Source organism: Crinia signifera, chromosome 9 (genome assembly GCF_055691185.1).
Source record: "Crinia signifera chromosome 9, ASM5569118v1, whole genome shotgun sequence".
In the NCBI taxonomy this organism is placed as follows: Eukaryota; Metazoa; Chordata; class Amphibia; order Anura; family Myobatrachidae; genus Crinia; species Crinia signifera.
Window position 1 is genome coordinate 42,298,379 of NC_139225.1, and position 20,722 is coordinate 42,319,100.

The following is a 20,722-nucleotide window of genomic DNA, read 5'->3' on the forward strand; positions in this document are numbered from 1 at the left end:
AGTATCACCTGGCAGACACTGTGTAAAAGGGGTTAACTGCCGGGTTGCACACGGGTGTGACCTGGCGTCTTGGTGTAACAGTGGTACTAGGTGCTGGTATGGTATTCTTTTAGGCTTCATTCTGCAAACATGCGATTCTTGGAGCTGGTCCCAAGACAAGATAAATGGGGAGGGGTTGGGGTTCCGTAGCAAAGGAACTGTACCTAACCAATGGCGCAAAATAATGTAAGGTAGAACCTTGGGGAAAAATTTATTTTTTACGAAAGTCTAAAAAAACACTGAAAATTTAATTAATCTGATGAAAAACACTTGAAAAAAACACCCCAAAAAACAATAAAAACTGCAGCTATAATCGGTCTTCGGTTCGGGCAGAACGCACTGCCAATTCTGTCCTGCCTGATGTCACAACTGGGTGGGCTCACTTGAGCTGTTAATCACCAACTCCTACGAGGGTGTACGGGTGGTTGGCGAATCACACGCACATGCTGTGCAATGCTATATCTTTATAGATGTTGGGCATTGGCTGTGTTGCACTGTCAATGCGAATGTTGCACCTAAATCTACTTGTAACATCTTCAATAGATTTGCAACAAGACGATGAAAGCAGCCTCACTCACCTCACGTCCCGGCCTATGGTTTTGTAGAACACTTTCATGAACTTCCATCCTCCGGAGCCTAGGTAGAAAACGAGGACACCACCGACGGCCTGAAACCAGGGAAGGCCTACCACCGCTTTTAGCAGCAGCAGTAGAGACGTACAGGACATCAGACGCAGCATCCTCCTGCAAGAGAGAAAACATGCAGTGTCAGATACCCAAGTCCTCAACCTTTATATTAACAGCCTGAAGCTTCACCTACAGCCACGCCCACACAACATGCAGCCAATTCCGCAATAGGTGCAAAGATCGCGTGAGGCTTTCAACCTGGGCTGCAGAACAAATCTATATGGCAGCTGGATGGGAATACGAAGATCAATTCCTGTTTGGCCAGAACAAGGGGAATACATTACACAACATCTTCACTCATTTAAATAAAATGATATATTATGGGGAATATTATTCTCCATGTTCCAACTTGTGACATTCATTCTAAGGAGAAAAATAATTACAAGGAGGATGCATCAGGGAACATGCCCAAATACTGGAATAAATGGGACAGAGGCAATTAGAATTTGTATTTTTTTACTAACATGGCAGCAAACCTTAGTATCTGCATTGGTTGTAGATAAAATATAATGCCATCAACATAAAAAGGTATTAGAGGAAAAACATAACCACAAAGGGGCGAATTCTGATTTGGAAGCAAAGGGAGGGGGGGGATTTACCTAGTGGGGAGTGATATTGGGCCAGATGCACTAAGCTTTTATCATCAATGCTCGGTGACCATCGAATGATTTCCTCCCTCACCACACCCAAGCTGCGAATGGATGTTTATGCTAAACATTCACGTGTGTGTGTGTGTGTGTGGGGGGAGACGACGACTTGGCATGTGCAAGGGAGGGGGTGTGGGGTCGTTTGCGTGGGCGGCGTTTAAATCACATGCAAAGCTGCAAAATTCACAGCTTTGCGTGTGGACCAAAATAAGGTCCATAGGTTTGGGAAGCGCGCGTTCAACGTTAGATCTACATTGCAGTATAAAAATAAGGCTGTACAACTTTCGTTAGCTGCATGCAGAAGCAGACATTATTTACCCTGCATTCTAAAACAAATGTATTTGCACCCCTGGCATTACATTACAACATGGATTGTTCCAGGATCAAAGTTACTTGCTACATCTGAAGATAGCGATTTGGACTTTAAAAATGACAGCAACCCTATTTATAAAAATGGTGTGCTACCTCAAAGAGCAGGTAACATTCATATAATTCCCTGTCCAAACTGCCGGCTATACCGAACTATAGTCTAGTGCAGTGGTTCCCAAACTGTGTGCCGTGGCTCCCTGGGGTGCCTCAGGACACTTGCAGGGGTGCCTTGGATTGGTGGTCCAGTGGCAATGTAAATTATTTATGGTCAATGTGAAAGGCAAAAACATTGCTGGTGTCCTGCCAATAATAAAATATGTGGACAACAGAAGCCAATCCTGTCCCTCACCCGTAAATAAACCTATGTATGACATACAAATCAATTTACAGAATAAGTAACTTTTGGCCTAGGGGTGCCATGAAAAACATTCTGATGCTCTAGGGTGCCGTGATTTAAAAAAGTTTGGGAACCACTGGTCTAGTGGAAATAAGAGTCTCAATGATTTAACCAAATATTCAAAGACTCCTCATTGGGATCACAATGTGATCTCCTGTGAAAAGGATCCAAGCAACTTACTGTTAAATATTGTATATCACACATATAGTGGAGACAGGCTACACAACCCTATAATACACCTGATTGCAGCATCCATATGGTCAATTGTGTACAGTTTCCTTAAGTATGAGGGACTCTTATGGGGTCTACACACACACACCACCCCCCCCCCCCCCCCCCCCGATTTCAGGGCATTTTCTCAGCGGAGAACATTGGCCTTGGCACATCACTGTGTGCTGAGCAATCTAGCATCGTTCAGCAAAATCTCCCCGTGTGTAGGCCTCATTAGTTTAGTGTGAAATTATAAAAAGCAGAATACCAGAATCCTATGGTAGAGACAGTCTTCCCATTTGGAATGGAACCAGAACCATGCAAGGGATTGTTCTCCAATGTAAGGTATCCATACAACCGTGAAGGAGATCTCCAATCCCCTGACCCACTGGAAGCACCAGTCCGCTGGCAGGATGAGCCGATCAATCATCCGTCAGCAGGTCGGGGAAATGAAGCGTATGTTAGAAATTCTATTCCACAATCCCTGCCAAGCTTTTTAAAACATGTTTAATATAACCAAACCCCCAATGCAGCCGCATGTAAACCTGGTCTAGATGGGAGTGACACACAATTGCCAACACTATTAAATTAATATCAGCCCTTCTAAAGTACCGGGAACAAACAAATTGAATTGCACCCTTAGGGGACCATTTATCAATGTCCAATGCAATTTGGGTGCGATATTAGCACCCAAAATCATATTAGAATATGTGATCATATAGGCTGGATGTATTACTGAGCACAGGCAGGGTCAGGGGCTCCAATAGTAGCCCATCCTTACAATATGCTCAGTGACCAGCCCGTGGTCTGCGCATGGGCGGTCAGCATTTACAGCACAGCAGATACATCCAGGGAGGGAGCCAGGGGAACACTCTCCTCGGCCAGCTCTGCAATTTCTATCCTATGGATGAACACAATGGATGGAAGAACACAATTTTCATATGGCTGTAGCTACAGGGGACATAAGGAAGGCATCACATTCCAAATATTGGTAAATTGGGCACCATCACTTCCTATGTGGCTTCTGGCAGCAATGGAGGGATCACAGCTGGTATTGGAGATATCTGCTGTAGTGAATCCTTTATACATTTGGAGGATAATTAATATTTGTGGTGAATATACAATAATAAATGGGCCTCTTAGTCTAACGTAATGCACTTTGTGTGTACGCTGTATAACTAACTAAATTGCAGACGTTTGTACGTGATGAGCTTTGGTAAAATGTAGGAGAATACTGGTGATCAGTTGGTAAAACTAGTTATCCCATTATCTGTGACTTTGCCTTCTACTGAAGGGAGTGACACCACCAAAAGAATGGTAACCAAAGGCACCGTGGAGCCACCAGGAACAATTCCATTTTGGAAACAAGCAGATGTGCCGGGTGGTATAGGATGAGTCCTCTGGTTAAGCATCTTTTGCTTAAACGTCACAGTCCACTCAGCTAGCAACCGTGCACTGCTAGCTGTGTGCTGCAAAGACATTTGCCTCATTCAACATTGTTCCCAGTGTACCACCAGGCTGACAGAATAGAAATGCAGTTAACACAATGCAGGTATATATCCTTCCGCTGATTGCAGACCTGCGTGTGAAACATTAGCAGGCGGAGACGTCTTGTGACTGTCTCCGCAACAATCACCCATCTTTCAAAGTTGGCTGAAGTTTCTTCTTGCAGCCAAGTTAACCTCAACAATAGGGAAATAGGACAGCCTTGCCTTTTCTATACAAGACCTTGCACCTGCTGGGGTGTCATTTTCCTAATTAAAGCATGCGCCAAGCCTGAGTGGAATACGGTCATTAGGTTGACCCTATTAGGTCAACACCTGAAATAGGTCGACATTGCTAAGATTGACAGGGTCGGAAGGTTGACACGAACATTAGGTTGACAATGGAATAGTTGACAGCAAAACCAACAAGTGTCACCCTTCTGCACATGCCAAGTGGGAAATACACCACTGGTGCTCAGCGCATATTGCTTATGCCCTGTGGGCAGCAAACTGGCACCCCTGTATATAGCAATGATGCGGCACCAATGCATCCAGCAAACCACAATTACTAGTTGTGGCAGTGCGTGTATGTTACACACCTTATAATGACATTTTGTGGCACAGCTGACTTTTACAAGAGGCATGAAATGCCTCATGACACGGCAAAGTGCTTTCCTGGGAAAAACACAGCATACGTACTAAAAGTAAAAAAAGGAAAACAAACTGCACACTATTACGCAGTGACAGAGCAGCTGTCCTCCTACCCAGAAGTCCAATCACATCCATTGGGGGGCGGGAAGATCTGACAGAAGATTTGTAACTAACCTGCAAAGCTGCCTCAGTGCTGAAATACTCCAGGCTCGTTACTCTGAAGAGTTAACAGATCACTATGATAAAGTGCTTCCATATCACAAGGGCAAATTCCTGGTTTACGAGCTAACAACCCCTACACAGGCTGGCACTCTATCCTTCATAACACAGCAATATTACTCATTACTGGGGAAATATTATGCACCGCCGTCAACGGCTTGCATCGTGGGGTTTACTGGTCTGTGAGAAATATCCGCAATAAATACAGAGCTGCACAGACCTCCAAAAACACCGGTAATTCTAATTCAGGTAAATGCCCCCTAGCAAGATGGCCACTACTAGTGAGAGGTATTGCATGCGATACCCCGCCAGCTCACCTGGCAGAACACGGGCGGCTAGACTGGATACGATATATTGTATATGCATGCGATGAATCATACTCGATCCCAGTCATGGCTGCAGAATCCAACAAATCCTTGTGGTAGCCATGACTCTCAGAATCAATGCGCTTACATAAGAGTCGGAGATAAAACACATACGATGGTGTAATGGTTAGCATTACTGCCTCACAGCGCTGAGGTCATGGGTTCATTTCCCACCAAGGCTCTAATTGTGCGGAGTTTGTATATTCTCACCGTGCTTGCGTGGGTTTCCTCCGGGTACTCCGGTTTCCTCCAACAATCCAAAAATATACAGGTAGGATAATTGGCTCCAGAACAAAATTAACCCTAGAATGTCTGTGTGCGTGTATATGTGGTAGGGAATATAGATTGTAAGCTCCACTGGGGCAGGGACTGATGTGAATGTTCAAATATTCTCTGTAAAGCGCTGCGGAATATGTGTAGTAGTATGTATATAAGAAACTGTTAATAAATAAATACGATGTGACCCACTTTAAATGATTTATCAGCTGTTAAGTTACAGCTGAAGTTAAATTGGCCTTAACATCTTTCCCAAATCGAATAGGATCGACCCCTTTATGTTGGCTATTATCTTTTTCAAATAGTTCACTGTGTATGCGCTATATCGTTCATTCTGCAGCTCCGGGGAGTTCAAGTGAAATCGTTAACGATATTGCATAGTGTGTATGCAGCTTAACAGTCAAAGTGGATTGTCAGGGAAACAGCAAACAGTGCACTTTAACTGTATGGCAAATCTGATAAGATTTCAATTGTGGGGTTTAGTGTTCCTTTAACCCTTTGGGCTCGCTGCCACTCCTGCTCCCACTATTCAATGTGGTTAAGACTCGCCGCGAGTCTTAACCCCTGCAGCGGACGAGCGTCAGTGGCAGGGAGCTGGCAGGGAGCCGGGGGGCGGTGGCAGCCAGGGAGATTAAAGTCTCCCTGGCTGCCCCAGAACATATGTGGAGGGGAGGAGGGCTCCCCGGGACCCAGGCAGCACAAGCTGCCACCCCCCCCTATAGCCAGCGGGGGACCCAGTATTCACTGCACCCGATCGTGCATATGTAATGATCGGGTGCAGTGAATATATGAATATCTAATGAGTGGCTCGAGAGCTCCGGCCCCCTGCTGGCTGCAGGGGTTAAAAAAATAAATAAAAAATAACATGCCCCTTCACAGAAAAAAAAAAATCCTGATTTTTTGACACCAAAATTAAAAAAGAACCTTTTAGTTTAAAAGTTCACATTCCAGTTCTCCATGAAAAGATGGAGAATTGCTACACGGAGAGACACGGCGAAAATCACGTAAAAAGACGGCGAAAATATCACATTGAATAGGGTGGTTCACTTTTGGAGAGCAAAATGCTCCTTCCAACGCGAAAATCGCCATAAAACACGGCAAATTTTTCTCATTGAATACTGCCCTTTGAGTGCCAACATCTCTGAAAAATGTGCAAAATACCTGCTAAAAATTACACCGTTGCTCACATTGGATATATAAACTGAAATAAAAATTTTGTATAAAAAAAAGATATTTCGGTACTTGTGAGTTATCTGGGCGTCCGATTTTTTGATTGTATGCCTTAAGTTAAGGCATACAATCCGATGCGATGCGATATCGCATCGCATCCGACCATCGGATGCGATGACCCGATTTTTCCATAGGAATCAATGTTAAAATGGACTGAGTCCATTTTAACATGGAATTCAATGGGAAAAAGGGGTCCTTTTCATACCCCTACTATCCAAGTGGGCATGGAGTTGGATATAAACCTGTGGCGAGCCCGAAGCGTGGCGAGTGAAGCGAGCCCCGCGAGGGGACGGTATTCCGTGTCCGCTCGCCACGCTTCGGGCTCGGTGGCTCGCTACGCTCGCCACAGGTTTATATCCAACTCCATGCCCACTTGGATAGTAGGGGTATGAAAAGGACCCCTTTTTCCCCATTGAATTCCATGTTAAAATGGACTCAGTCCATTTTAACATTGATTCTTATGGAAAAATCGGGTCATCGCATCGCATGCGATGCGCCCGATCCGACCCGATTTACAAATCGGACGCCCAGATAACTCACAAGTACCGATATTTCCTGTATAAAAAAGGTAAGTATTACAGGTCATTATGATGAATAAGAATGTTTGCTTGATAAATTTCACACCTATAAGTGTTTGTTGACAGAATTAATAAAGTTTAATCAATAATCTTAAAACAAACAAACAAAAAAAAAAAAAAACAATTACAGTATATAAACTAGACAGCACTTGTTTCCCAACTAGGTAAGGGTTCACATTAGTTGAGTCCCAGAGACAAGTTGTGAAATCCATAGAGAAGCATTGGTGAGTCACAACCCGGGGTCACACACAGACACACACAAAACACTTCAAGCCATCACTAATGGGGGGAAATAGGGCAGAGGTGACTCTGGTAATAGGAGACAGTGTGGCAATACAGTCACTCTCAGCTGAGAGGTTACTGCAGGACACAATGTAACAATGTACAGGACATTCACAGCAACTGTACAAGGGACGACAAGTGGTATCCTATAGGGCTAGTTCTGTTTATTAGCAGGTTAATCTCAAATTAGAATAGGCAGTTATGACCCGTGTCACAGGGACATCCAGACTTAAGATGCAAATCCCATTGAACATTATTAGAACAACTCTGTGTCAGAGGATGAACAAATACCAGGTCATAATCTTAAGGGGCCTACACACATAGCGAGTTGTTAAGCATTCTGATGCTAGTTCGCTCAGCAAGATCGCTCCACACACAGCGATGTGTCCACACTGTGTGCTGAGCAATCTGTCAAGGCCAATGTTCTCCGGTGAGGTCGCTTAAGGTGCCCATACATGGTGTGGGCAGTACAAAAGGTGTGTGCAGCACATACTTTTTGTACTGTGCGATGCTATGCCAGAGGGAGCGTGATGCATGCTATCTCACCGTGTATGTGCCCTTTTAGAAAATGCCACCAAAATCTGGGGGCAACTGGGAGGCGTGAGTTGTATGTGATGACATTTTGGTAATGTATGGGAGCAAATGTTAATCAACCATTCACTCCCAAACACTGGAAAACAAACAAAAACATTGTTAGGATAAATTTGTTGAATCAAATAGATTTAACCAATTTACCTGAAGGACCATTGTCTGTTTTCCAGTGTTCGGTAGCAAATGGCTGATTGCCAGATTTTTGTTCCCTCCAGACCAGTGGTCAGGGAACTCCGTCATCATTACCCCACACAGTGCATGTTTTGCTGGTAACCCAGCAGGTGCACAGGTGTACTAATTACTCACAGGCACATTTGATAAGGTCCACAGGTGGAGTTAATTATTTCACTTGTGGTGGGGTAATGAGGACCGAGTTCCCTGACCACTGCTCCAGACAGACTGATTTTTAGGTGTGTACCCAACTTAACAGTCCAAGTTTTAAAGGTACCCATACTGGACCACGAGACTTCATTAGTACCTGAATTATTTTGATTAAACCATCTGTGCATAAGCATTGATATAAGTAAAGACTGGACTGTAACACCCTTTCCATTGCTGCTAAAAACCTGGTTATTACTATGATAACCCAATGTGACGGCTCAGTGGAAAAGGATTAATCCGTATCCAGATAGCTATTTATTTATTTATAGTTTCTTATATAGCGCAGCAGATTCCGTTGCGCTTTACAATAGTAGACAGTGATAAGACAAACTGGGTAACAACAGACAGACTTGGAGGTAGGAGGGCCCTGCTGCAAATTTACAATCTATAGGGATGAAACCAATCTGCATGGATTGGTCCCAGAAAGATGCAGGTTAATGGGCATCGATAATGGGTAAACCCAGTCATCTGACCAATCACCTGTTTACACCGTGGGGAAATCCCCAAGGATGTTGCTTCTGGGGTGAAGTCTGTGATGTGAAAGGGGCAGAGCCAGGGTCTCTACTGAGGACAATGTTGCTCCTGCACATGTGCTATGTAAATGGCCCAGACTCAGGAAAAATCCAGTGTAAATGGGTCAGTCTGGAATACAGGAAGGTGGACATTATGGATAGCGTAAGATATAATGGGCCTATTGAGCAATATATTTTTCCCATCTGCTGTTTGCAATTGTCGTCACCTGTGGTAAACGTAATGACCAACATTTGTTTTACCATGGGGGACTGCAATCATAAATTAAGTAGTAAGTATGGAGAGCATTTGTACCTGGTGAAAACAGCCATGTTGGAGGGGATGCAATGGCCGAGTGAGGAATTTCCATTATGGAAGTTATATACATGTGATGTTGGTGTACAGTACAGGAATATGCAGGGCAGGAATTATACTTGGTATAATCCATATAATTGGTGAGTGAGGACTGGGAGATGGAAGACCATAGTGTACAGTATAGGGATATGGAATATACAGTTAATATAAAGGGTGGGTGAAGAATAGATAGGGGGTTGCAGTATGTACAGTACAGGTATATGGGGGATATAATGGGTGTGTAGGAGATGGGGGGAACATAGTGCACAGTATAGAAATATGGAGGATATAATGAGTGTGTAGGAGATGGGGGGTATAGTGTACAGTACAAGGATATGGGGGTTATAATGGGTGAGTGTGTAGGAGATGGGGGGTATAGTGTACAGTACAAGGATATGGGGGATATAATAGGTGAGTGTGTATGAGATGGGGGCAAAGTGTACAATATATAGGGATATGGAGGATATAATTGCCGAGTGTGTAGGAGATGGGGGGGAGGGTATAGTGTACAGAATAGGGATATGGGGGATATAATGGGTGAATGTAGGAGATAGGGTGTAGGGTGTATAGTGTACAGCAGTGGTAGCCAACCCTAGCCCTCGAGAGCTACCAACAGTTCACATTTTCCAGACAACCTAACTGCTGCACAGCTGCACTCATTAATCACTGACATTTTAAAAGATACACAGATGGAGCTAATTAGCTCACTTGTGATTCTGCGAGGAGACCTGCAAAACATGCACTGTTGGTAGCTCTCGAGGACTAGGGTTGGCTACCCCAGGTGTACAGTATAGGGATATGGAGGATATAATGGGTGAGTGTAGGAGATAGGAGGTATAGTGTACAGTATAGGGATATGAAGGATATAATGGGTGAGTGTGTAGGAGATAGGGGGGTATAGGGATATAATGGGTGAGTGTAGGAGATGGGGGGGTATAGTGTACAATATATAGGGATATGGAGGACATAATGGGCGAGTGTGTAGGAGATATGGGGAATAGTGTACAATATAAGGATATGGATGATATAACGGGTGAGTGTGTAAGAGACGGAAGGGCGTAGTGTACTGTATAGGGATATGGGGGATATAATGGGTGAGTGTGTAGGATATGGGGGGAGGGCGTAGTGTACAGTATAGGGATATGGAGGATATAATGGGTGTGTGTGTAGGAGATGGGGGGGGGGTATGTGTACAGTATAGGGATATGGGGGATATAACGGGTGAGTGTGTAGGAGATGGGGGGGGGGGGTATGTGTACAGTATAGGGATATGGGGGATATAACGGGTGAGTGTGTAGGAGATGGGAGGGGGGGGGTATGTGTACAGTATAGGGATATGGGGGATATAACGGGTGAGTGTGTAGGAGATGGGAGGCATAGTGTACATACATTATAGGCATATGGAGGATATAATGGGCGAGATAGAGCTGGCAGTATACCCATGACTCCTCCACACCAAGTAACACATGCCCAGCTCCGGGGCTTTGTGATTGCCGTCCCCTGTGATGCACTAGTAAATAATCAGTATTGTAAGGTTCCAGCCATAACTTGAGGGAAGCCCAGCAGCCGAGCATTCTGCACCAAACCAAAGAGCCATGCTGGGAGACCGGGAGGCATATTATACAGTATGTGACCGGTGTGCGGAATGTGTATAGTCACAGGCCGGCTGCTGTCACGTAGAGCAGAGCACTCACCTGCAATACCAAGGCCACCAGCCGGCACTTTGCCCTGCGCTGCACCGTCCAGTCTCCTGCTGCTGCTGGCTCTGTCCTCTTTCCCTACCCGGCGATTACGACCCTTTCTACCCTCACCCCGGCGCTGTGCGGCGGCGATATCTTCCGGGAGCGCCCTGTCATGCGGCATAACGGAGTCCCTCCCACCGACACCACATGATGCGCTGAATACACGCCCATCCCTCTCACCCTGACAAGCCGCGTCGCCGTGGATACTTAACAGGGCACTTCCGCTCATCATAGTACTGCCCGCAAGGGAGGCCGGGAACTGTAGTTATGACCATGCCAAGGTCATGGTGGTGTCTATACAGTTATACCCCTTTCAGACATACGCGAAAATCCCGGGTTTTTTCACATGAACGCGCCCAAACCCGGGAGTAGCGTTAGGGTTACCACCCGTCCGGGATTACTCCGGACAGTCCGGTAATTGAAACCGGCGTCCGGAGTCCGGAAGGGTGGCTGCCCCGGACTATATATTGTCCGGGAATTGATCCACGGCCGGCCGGCACCGCCGATATTACTGATGCGGGCGGCCATCTGATCCCCACACAACAGGATGACAGACACTGCACATACCCTGGAAGCCGGCGCCGGGGGGGGGGGGGGGGGGGGGGGGGGGGTGGGAGGGCCGCGGGGTGGTGACACACGTCGGACCATCCTATTACTCCTCCTTCAGACAGTGTCTGTGATGTAAGTCGCTGCGGCACTTGCTGGGAGGAGGAGGGAGGCGGGACACAGTCTGAGTGTCATGTCCTCCTCCTCGTATGTCCTCCAGCTCCTCCTGCGGGCTGCGCAGCGCTACGCCGCTACGTGACGTGACTGACACACCTGACCTGACACTTGAGTGCGGCGTGCCTGTGTCGGGTCACGGACGGCGCGGTGAGTTGTGTGGTGCATACTGTCATGTCCCCCACATTGCTGCTGGTCTACCCCTCCTCCACGGTGGGTCTGTGGGGATCAAATGACACAGTGAGTTGTGTGGCGCAGACTGTCATGTCTGTCATGTCCCTGTCAAAGTTCAACTTCAGCAGTTGCACCATGGCTGCCTGCCTGCTGTGTGTGTCCCCTCCTGCACAGACTGTCACACTGTCCCCAGACGGGCAGTCCTCTTCTGCGCACTATGCCAGTCACCACCTGCTGGGCGATGTGCCCGCTGGCCTCAGGCCCCCAGCCAACCTCCCAGGCCCAGCCAGCACAGCAGCAGCTACTCTAAATTTACTACTGTGGCCACTGGCCACGCTGGCCCAATACAATATTATGTTGATCATCACTATGGCCCCAGGCCCCCAGCCAACCTCCCAGGCCCAGCCAGCCCCAGCACAGCAGCTACTCTAAATGTACTACTGTGACCACTGGCATTTGGCATTTGCCGTCCCCCTTGGCAACGAGCATTTGCCCTCCACTGTGGCAACAGGCATTTGCCCTCACCCTTGTCAACGAGCATTTGCCCTCCACCTTGGCAACAGGCATTTGCACTCCCCCGTGGCATCAAGCATGAAGGTCCTGGCATCGAGCATGAAGGCTCTGGCATCGAGCAAGAAACCCCAAGCAATTAACATGGAGGTAGGCGGTATTTATATGGCATAATATGTAATAGCCATTACAGTGTATGGTATACCTGTATGTAAAGGGCATTAGGTTGTGTTTGGGATAACGTGTAATGGGCATTAGAGTGTGTGGCATAATGTGTAATGGGCATGTAGTATACTTATGTAATGGTTGTGTGGGACGTATGATAGGTATTCTGGTGTGTTTTTGGCTTGAGCACTGTCCCTGTTGTCCTTAGTTTGAAAAAATTGTTGAGCCCTGGCATAACTCGTAATGAGCATTATGGCCTCTGGTGCGCATTGTCACTTTTATCCTTCTTTTAAGAAAATTGTTGAGCCCTGGCAAAACGTGTAATAGGCACTATGGCATGTGGTATAATATGGATGTTTGACGTGTAATAGGCATTATGGTGTAAATTTTTGGGCGCGCCTCCGGCGCGCGCTGTCCATTTTGCCCCTATTTTTCTTTTTTAAATTGTCCACTCATGGCATAACGTGTAATGGGCATCACGGTGTGTGCCATAATGTATAATGGGCATCAGTGTGTGGCATAGCGTATAATGGGCATTACAGTGTGTGACGTAACGTGTATGTGGCATTACCATGTGCAAAATCAAGAATAGATTCGAAGCAAATGTAAATAAACAACAACCATAAGGGGAGTCAAGGGGCGGTGCTGGGGGCGGGTCAATGGGTGGGCTGTGGGTGTGTCAAGGGGCGGGTCACTGTCCGGGAATCGCTCAACACAAAGGTGGTAACCCTAAGTAGCGTATGTCTGAAAGGGTATACCCGGGATTTTACTCCCGGATGCTGAGCCCCTGCAATTGACCAGGGTTTTTCCCGGTATTTAACTCCCGGGTATAGTACCCGGGTTATGTCTGAACGGGTTTACCCGGGTTTTTCTGTTTTACACATACGTCAACGCTTTTTTTTGCTGCCTGGGCGTCTTCTGATGAGGTCATCAGCTGCAGCCGCGGAAGACGCCCCAGGCACACGTGCGGCGGAGCAAGCAGAGGCAGTGGCTGCATGTTGCTCCTGTGCTCCCTTTCCAGCAAAAGGGTGCAGATTCCTGTGGCCAGACAGGTGCTATGGCACAGCATTGGAAGGATGAGGAGGTCAGGGAGCTCTTACATGTCCGTGGAGAAGAGGAGATCAAATCTCAAATCACAGGCACTGTGAAGGATGCCATAGTGTATGGAAATATTGCAAAGGTCCTTGGTAGCAGAGGTGTGAGGAAGACCCAGCAGCAGGTATTGAACAAGCTTAAGTCCCTGAAAAAGCAGTACCTAAAGGTCAATGACCAGAATCGCAATCGCAGTGGGGCTGGACGCACAGAGTGGCCCTTGTACGACCTTTGCAATGCTGTTTTTGGCCATACAGCTTTATGCAACCCTGTTGCCTTGTCGTCATCAAGCAATGCCTCGTCTCCGCCACAGACGCCAGCAGCGACAACGGAGTGCAGTCCGCAGAGCCCGCCGCCATCGCAACTTCTATTTGATGATGATGATGACGATACCATCATTTTAGAATCCGACAAGTCAGACAGCACACCCGATGTGACAGCAGCACAACCGAGCCAGGGTGGAGAGACCCAATTGGAGACCCAGGGAGGCATGCCGACACTGCGCGCTAACAGTAAGTGCCTCTTGATTATAGACATGACAGGTGGATATAATGGTGTCCACCTTTGCTGACATCACAGGTGGATATAGTGGTGTCTACCTTTTTGACATGACAGGTTGATATAGTATTGTCCACCTTTGCCGACATGACAGGTAGATATAGTATTGTCCACCTTTGCCGACATGACAGGTAGATATAGTATTGACCACCTTTGCCGACATGACAGGTTGATATAGTGGTGTCCACCTTTGCTGACATGACAGGTGGATATAGTATTGTCCACCTTTGCTGACATGACAGGTAGATATAGTATTGTCCACCTTTGCCGACATGACAGGTAGATATAGTATTGTCCACCTTTGCCGACATGACAGGTAGATATAGTATTGTCCACCTTTGCCGACATGACAGGTAGATATAGTATTGACCACCTTTGCTGACATGACAGGTTGATATAGTGGTGTCCACCTTTGCTGACATGACAGGTTGATATAGTGGTGTCCACCTTTGCTGACATGACAGGTTGATATAGTGGTGTCCACCTTTGCCGACATGTCAGGTAGATATAGTATTATGACTGTTTACTGGCTCACCGTTATAACAACTTTTTTTGGCACACAGTCTACAATGTCCCATCGAGGAAAAAGAAGAGGACAAAAATAGAAATGACCACAAGAGCCATGACAACCATCCTCGGTGAGCAACTGCGGGACCTGGATTCTGCGTGGCAACGTCAAGAAGATGTCAGACTGCAGCGCTTCATGGATAGTGAACGCGAACTGCAGAAAAATTTACTAACCCAAATGGCAGCAATGCATGACAGGGTGAGTGAGGATCAGGCAAACCTTTGTCGCGAAAATCGTGATTTTCTACGACAATTACTGTCCCAATCCTGGTCACCACCCACCGCAACGTTGCCACCCCCAAACGCATATAGTCACCAACCACAGTCACCGCCATCATTTGCCCATACTTCTCAGTATGTGCAACCGGTGCACTCTCCACCCTCATTTGTACCCAATCCTCCAGCACAATCTCCACCTGCATTTGGGGAAAGTGGCTGGAATGGGCATAATGGGCAACATTCCCCTTCTCCAAACAACACAGAGTTCAGAATTTACCGTAATATGTAGAGTTTAGAGAGTACATTTGGGTAGATATATCTCCCCTCCATTTTTTCTACAGTTTATTCCATGTTTCTTGAAAAGTTTGGGGATACTTTGTTTGGACTTAATATACGTCCAGATTTTAATATTATTTTATAATTATTTGTTTGGCCACGGCTAAGGTATAGGTGGCAATTATTTATTTTGAAATGCTTGTTTGTTCCATGTGAAAATTTTTCAATTTTTCGCTGTGCTTCCTGCTCGCTGACACCAAATATAGCAGGTTTTCAACAGCTGGTGAGGGGGTTAAACAGCAAGGATCGCAGGAATTCTGCAATCCTCGCTGTTTAACCCCCTCGCCAGGCACATTGAATACTACCCATGCAAGTTTGGGGATACTTTGTTTGGACTTAATATACGTCCAGATTTTAATATTATTTTATAATTATTTGTTTGGCCACGGCTAAGGTATAGGTGGCAATTATTTATTTTAAAATGCTTGTTTGTTCCATGTGAAAATTTTTCAATTTTTCGCTGTGCTTCCTGCTCGCTGACACCAAATATAGCAGGTTTTCAACAGCTGGTGAGGGGGTTAAACAGCAAGGATCGCAGGAATTCTGCAATCCTCGCTGTTTAACCCCCTCGCCAGGCACATTGAATACTACCCATGCAAGTTTTAATTTCACCATCTAAAAAAAAAAAGTGTATTTTTGTATTGTCTGTTTGTGAGAATACTTTACAAGACATTTCACACATGGCCTGTGTTATAAACGTACTTGATTTTATGGAACTCTTTATGAAGGCATTGTTACACATGCTATCAAACAGTTAATGCATGAAAGAAATGCATTTGAAATAAAAATGTATGGTGGTACTTGTGAGTTATCCGGGCTCCCGATTTTTTGATTGTATGCCTTAAGTTAAGGCATACAATCCGATGCGATGCGATATCGCATCGCATCGCATCGCATCCGACCATCGGATGCGATGACCCGATTTTTCCATAGGAATCAATGTTAAAATGGACTGAGTCCATTTTAACATGGAATTCAATGGGAAAAAGGGGTCCTTTTCATACCCCTACTATCCAAGTGGGCATGGAGTTGGATATAAACCTGTGGCGAGTGTAGCGAGCCACCGAGCCCGAAGCGTGGCGACGGTATTCCGTGTCCCCTCGCGGGGCTCGCTACGCTCGCCACGCTTCGGGCTCGGTGGCTCGCCACAGGTTTATATCCAACTCCATGCCCACTTGGATAGTAGGGGTATGAAAAGGACCCCTTTTTCCCATTGAATTCCATGTTAAAATGGACTCAGTCCATTTTAACATTGATTCCTATGGAAAAATCGGGTCATCGCATTGCATCGCATCGCATCGCATCGGATGGTCGCATGCGATGCGATGCGATGTCCCGATCCGACCCGATTTTAAAATCGGACGCCCAGATAACTCACAAGTACCTGTATGGTTTAAGCAACAGACTTATGATTTATTAATTACTGCAACATGGCATCCAGATTATTTGTAATAGTGGCACGTATTACTTCTGCGGGATTCACACCACTTTGGGTCTCAGGGGGTTGTGTGGGGGCAGGAACAATTTCACTGCCAACCTGATCATCTTGCACATCCCACTCTGGCAAATAGTGTTCTTTCTGTATCTCACATATGTTATGCAAGATACAACATGCTGCCACAACGTCAGGAACAAGGGTAATGTGAATGTCATTGCGCTTGAGCAAACACCGCCAACGTCCCTTGAGCCGGCCAAAGGCGTTCTCCACCACCATCCTGGCAGAACTGAGGGTATGGGTGTAGTGTATCTGCTCCGGGGTCAACCTAAGATGCTGGGTATAACCTTTCATTAGCCACCTTCTTAGCGGATAAGCAGCATCACCAATGATGTGGATTGGAACCTCAACCCCCTGCACAAACTTTGAATTCTGCAAAGAAAAAACAGTATCAATATACAGCAGTGTAACGTGTAAACTTGGGAAGTATGATACAGACTTTGTATGGGGATATATATTATAGGGGACACAAGCATAAATTTACCTCTTCAGGGAATAGCCTGCCATTGTTCCTCTCCTCCGCTATCTTGTAGATGTCCGAATTGGCCAGAACACGGGCATCATGAGAACGTCCTGGCCAGCCAATGAACACATCGGTAAAACTGAAAAAAAAAAATGATTTGTTAAGAAATACAATACACAAGTGTACAACAACCTCTAGCCTCTGCAGCTGCTGTGAAACTACAAGTCACAGGATGCCCTTCAACAGTTTTGCTCCTAGAGAATGCAAAACCTGTGAAAGGGCATGCTGAGATGTGTAGTTCCACAACAGCAATCCTCCCCCTCCAAACTTCCAAAGGCACTTACCAATATTTATGGTCCACTACTGCTTGTAGAATGATGGAATGCCACCCCTTGCGGTTGTAGTAGTCCGCTGCGCTGTCTGTAGGAGCAATTATGGGTATGTGGGTGCCATCAATGGCACCTGCACACTGCGGATATCCACGACGCAGGAACCCAGCCACAGTCTCATCCAGTCTCTGCCCCTGGGGTAGGGAAATGAAACGGCGATATAAGGAATCCAGGATTGCCTTTGTCACTTCCCGCACCAACACACACACCGTTGAAATGCCTACACCAAACAAGCAGGCTATTGTGCGGTACTCGCCAGGGGTAGCATACCACCACAAGACAATTGCCAGTCTTCTGCTGGGGGAAATAGGCTGTCTCCAACGTGTTGTTTGCCTGGTAAGTGCCGGGGAAAGGAGTTCCAAAAGATAATTAAAGGTTCCATGCGACATCCTGAAATGTGCCAGCCATTGATTATCCTCAAATGCCTCCACCGTAGCCCAGAAAACCTGCCCATGTTGCTGATCTCTAGCCCACAGTGTACGAGCTGACGCACCAGTCACACGTAGTATGGATGCGATGCTGGACATGATCATGGTTCTCCTCCGGCGTAAGTAATGCCGGCGATTGGCCTCCCTCTCCACCAAAAAATGATACCTCCTTCTCTGCATCTCACACTGTGCAACAATGAACAGCATGTGCAGCTTAATCCAAGCATCACAGCCTGCAAAACACACCAGATCCACAAGAACAGACAAACTCTCCATCCTCCACATGTTCTCAGCAGCCATAACAGCAATGTATTGTGGGAACTCCCCACAGGCCCTTTTGTAGTCAGCCCCCACCTTTGCATGATGTCATTCTTGTGAGCCAGCAAAGTGTCCCATCTTAATGATGACACACTGAAATGCTTGAAAAAGCATGGCTTATGTGTGAAAGGGGTATACCCGGGTTTTTCCCGGTCTGAGGTGTAGTGTGAAAGGGGGTCTGTTACTAAAATCCCAGGAGTGACCTTGGCTGAAAATCCCGGGTAAACCTGGCCAAAATCCCGGGTAGTATGTCTAAAAGGGGTATTACTTATCTATCTTATCTATCTATCTTATCTATCTATAAAAAACTGAATGCCTGCTACCGGCCAACCATTCGCAAGGCGGGTTAGATTGACCGGCAAGGATTGAAATTCGCATCCGAGCGAATATCTTATCTATCTAACTTATCTATCTTATCTATCTATAAAAAACTGTATGGCTGGTGCCGGCAAACCATTCGCAAGGCGGGGTTAGGGTGACCGGCAAGGATTCAAATTCACATCCGAGCAAGTCAACCTGAACAAGGGCCTATGGCCTATGGATTGGCTAGACACGTTTTTTAGTGTGAATGTATACCGGGTACATATTATCAGTAATTAATATTATTAATTACCTGTCTTGTGTCTCCTGTGTCGGTACTTCGTCATTGATCGTTGTCTTGAATCGAAGTTTGCAGTTACCTAAAAAAATAAGAAAAGAGGTGTGATAATATGTTCTCGATACACATTGACACAAAAAAAGGCACTATACTGTATCAATCAATCTATCTATCTATCTATCTTATCTATCTTATCTATCTATAAAAAACTGAATACCTTGTGCTGGCCAACCATTCGCAAGGCGGGTTAGATTGACCGGCAAGGATTGAAATTCGCATCCGAGCTTATATCTTATCTATCTATCTTATCTATCTTATCTATCTATAAAAAACTGAATACCTGGTACCGGCCAACCATTCGCAAGGCGGGTTAGATTGACCAGCAAGGATTGAAATTCGCATTCGAGCGAATATCGTATCTATCTATCTTATCTATCTATCTTATCTATCTATAAAAAACTGAATACCTGGTACCGGCCAACCATTCGCAAGGCGGGTTAGATTGACCAGCAAGGATTGAAATTCGCATTCGAGCGAATATCGTATCTATCTATCTTATCTATCTATCTTATCTATCTATAAAAAACTGAATGCCTGGTACCGGCCAACCATTCGCAAGGCGGGTTAGATTGACCGGCAAGGATTGAAATTCGCATCCGAGCGAATATCATATCTATCTATCTTATCTATCTATAAAAAACTGAATGCCTGGTACCGGCCAACCATTCGCAAGGCGGGTTAGATTGACCGGCAAGGATTGAAATTCGCATCCGAGCGAATATCTTATCTATCTATCTTATCTATCTATCTTATCTATCTATCTTATCTATCTATAAAAAACTTAATACCTGGTACCGGCCAACCATTCGCAAGGCGGGTTAGATTGACCGGCAAGGATTGAAATTCGCATCCGAGCGAATATCGTATCTATCTATCTTATCTATCTTATCTATCTATAAAAAACTGTATGGCTGGTGCCGGCAAATCATTCACAAGGCGGGGTTAGGGTGACCGGCAAGGATTCAAATTCACATCCGAGCAAGTCAACCTGAACAAGGGCCTATGGCCTATGGATTGGCTAGACACGTTTTTTAGTGTGAATGTATACCGGGTACATATTATCAGTAATTAATATTATTAATTACCTGTCTTGTGTCTCCTGTGTCGGTACTTCGTCATTGATCGTTGTCTTGAATCGAAGTTTGCAGTTACCTAAAAAAATAAGAAAAGAGGTGTGATAATATGTTCTCGATACACATTGACACAAAAAAAGGCACTATACTGTATCAATCAATCTATCTATCTATCTTATCTATCTTATCTATCTATAAAAAACTGAATACCTTGTGCTGGCCAACCATTCGCAAGGCGGGTTAGATTGACCGGCAAGGATTGAAATTCGCATCCGAGCGAATATCTTATCTATCTATCTTATCTATCTTATCTATCTATAAAAAACTGAATACCTGGTACCGGCCAACCATTCGCAAGGCGGGTTAGATTGACCAGCAAGGATTGAAATTCGCATTCGAGCGAATATCGTATCTATCTATCTTATCTATCTATCTTATCTATCTATAAAAAACTGAATACCTGGTACCGGCCAACCATTCGCAAGGCGGGTTAGAGTGACCAGCAAGGATTGAAATTCGCATTGGAGCGAATATCGTATCTATCTA

The 20,722-nt window shown here is 45.7% G+C and overlaps 2 protein-coding genes across 2 annotated transcripts in view; one reads left to right on the forward strand and one right to left on the reverse strand.

The window, feature by feature from the left end:
- SLC27A4 (solute carrier family 27 member 4) overlaps nt 1-11,177 on the reverse strand; it is a 37,841-nt gene extending 26,664 nt beyond the window's left edge. Inside the window, exons 1-2 of the mRNA XM_083158998.1 lie at nt 10,964-11,177; nt 618-782 (exon numbers count right to left, since the gene is read on the reverse strand). Coding sequence (XP_083015124.1) covers nt 618-778 — 161 coding nt within the window. The 5' untranslated portion in view covers nt 779-782; nt 10,964-11,177. The remainder of the gene's footprint in view (nt 1-617; nt 783-10,963) is intronic.
- A 2,099-nt stretch (nt 11,178-13,276) lies between these two features.
- On the forward strand, nt 13,277-16,261 carry LOC146035504 (uncharacterized). Its single transcript, XM_083158999.1, has 2 exons — nt 13,277-14,184; nt 14,794-16,261. The coding sequence occupies exons 1-2, from the start codon at nt 13,638-13,640 to the stop codon at nt 15,303-15,305; spliced, it is 1,059 nt and encodes a 352-aa protein (XP_083015125.1). The 5' UTR covers nt 13,277-13,637; the 3' UTR covers nt 15,306-16,261.
- The last annotated feature ends 4,461 nt before the right edge of the window (nt 16,262-20,722 follow it).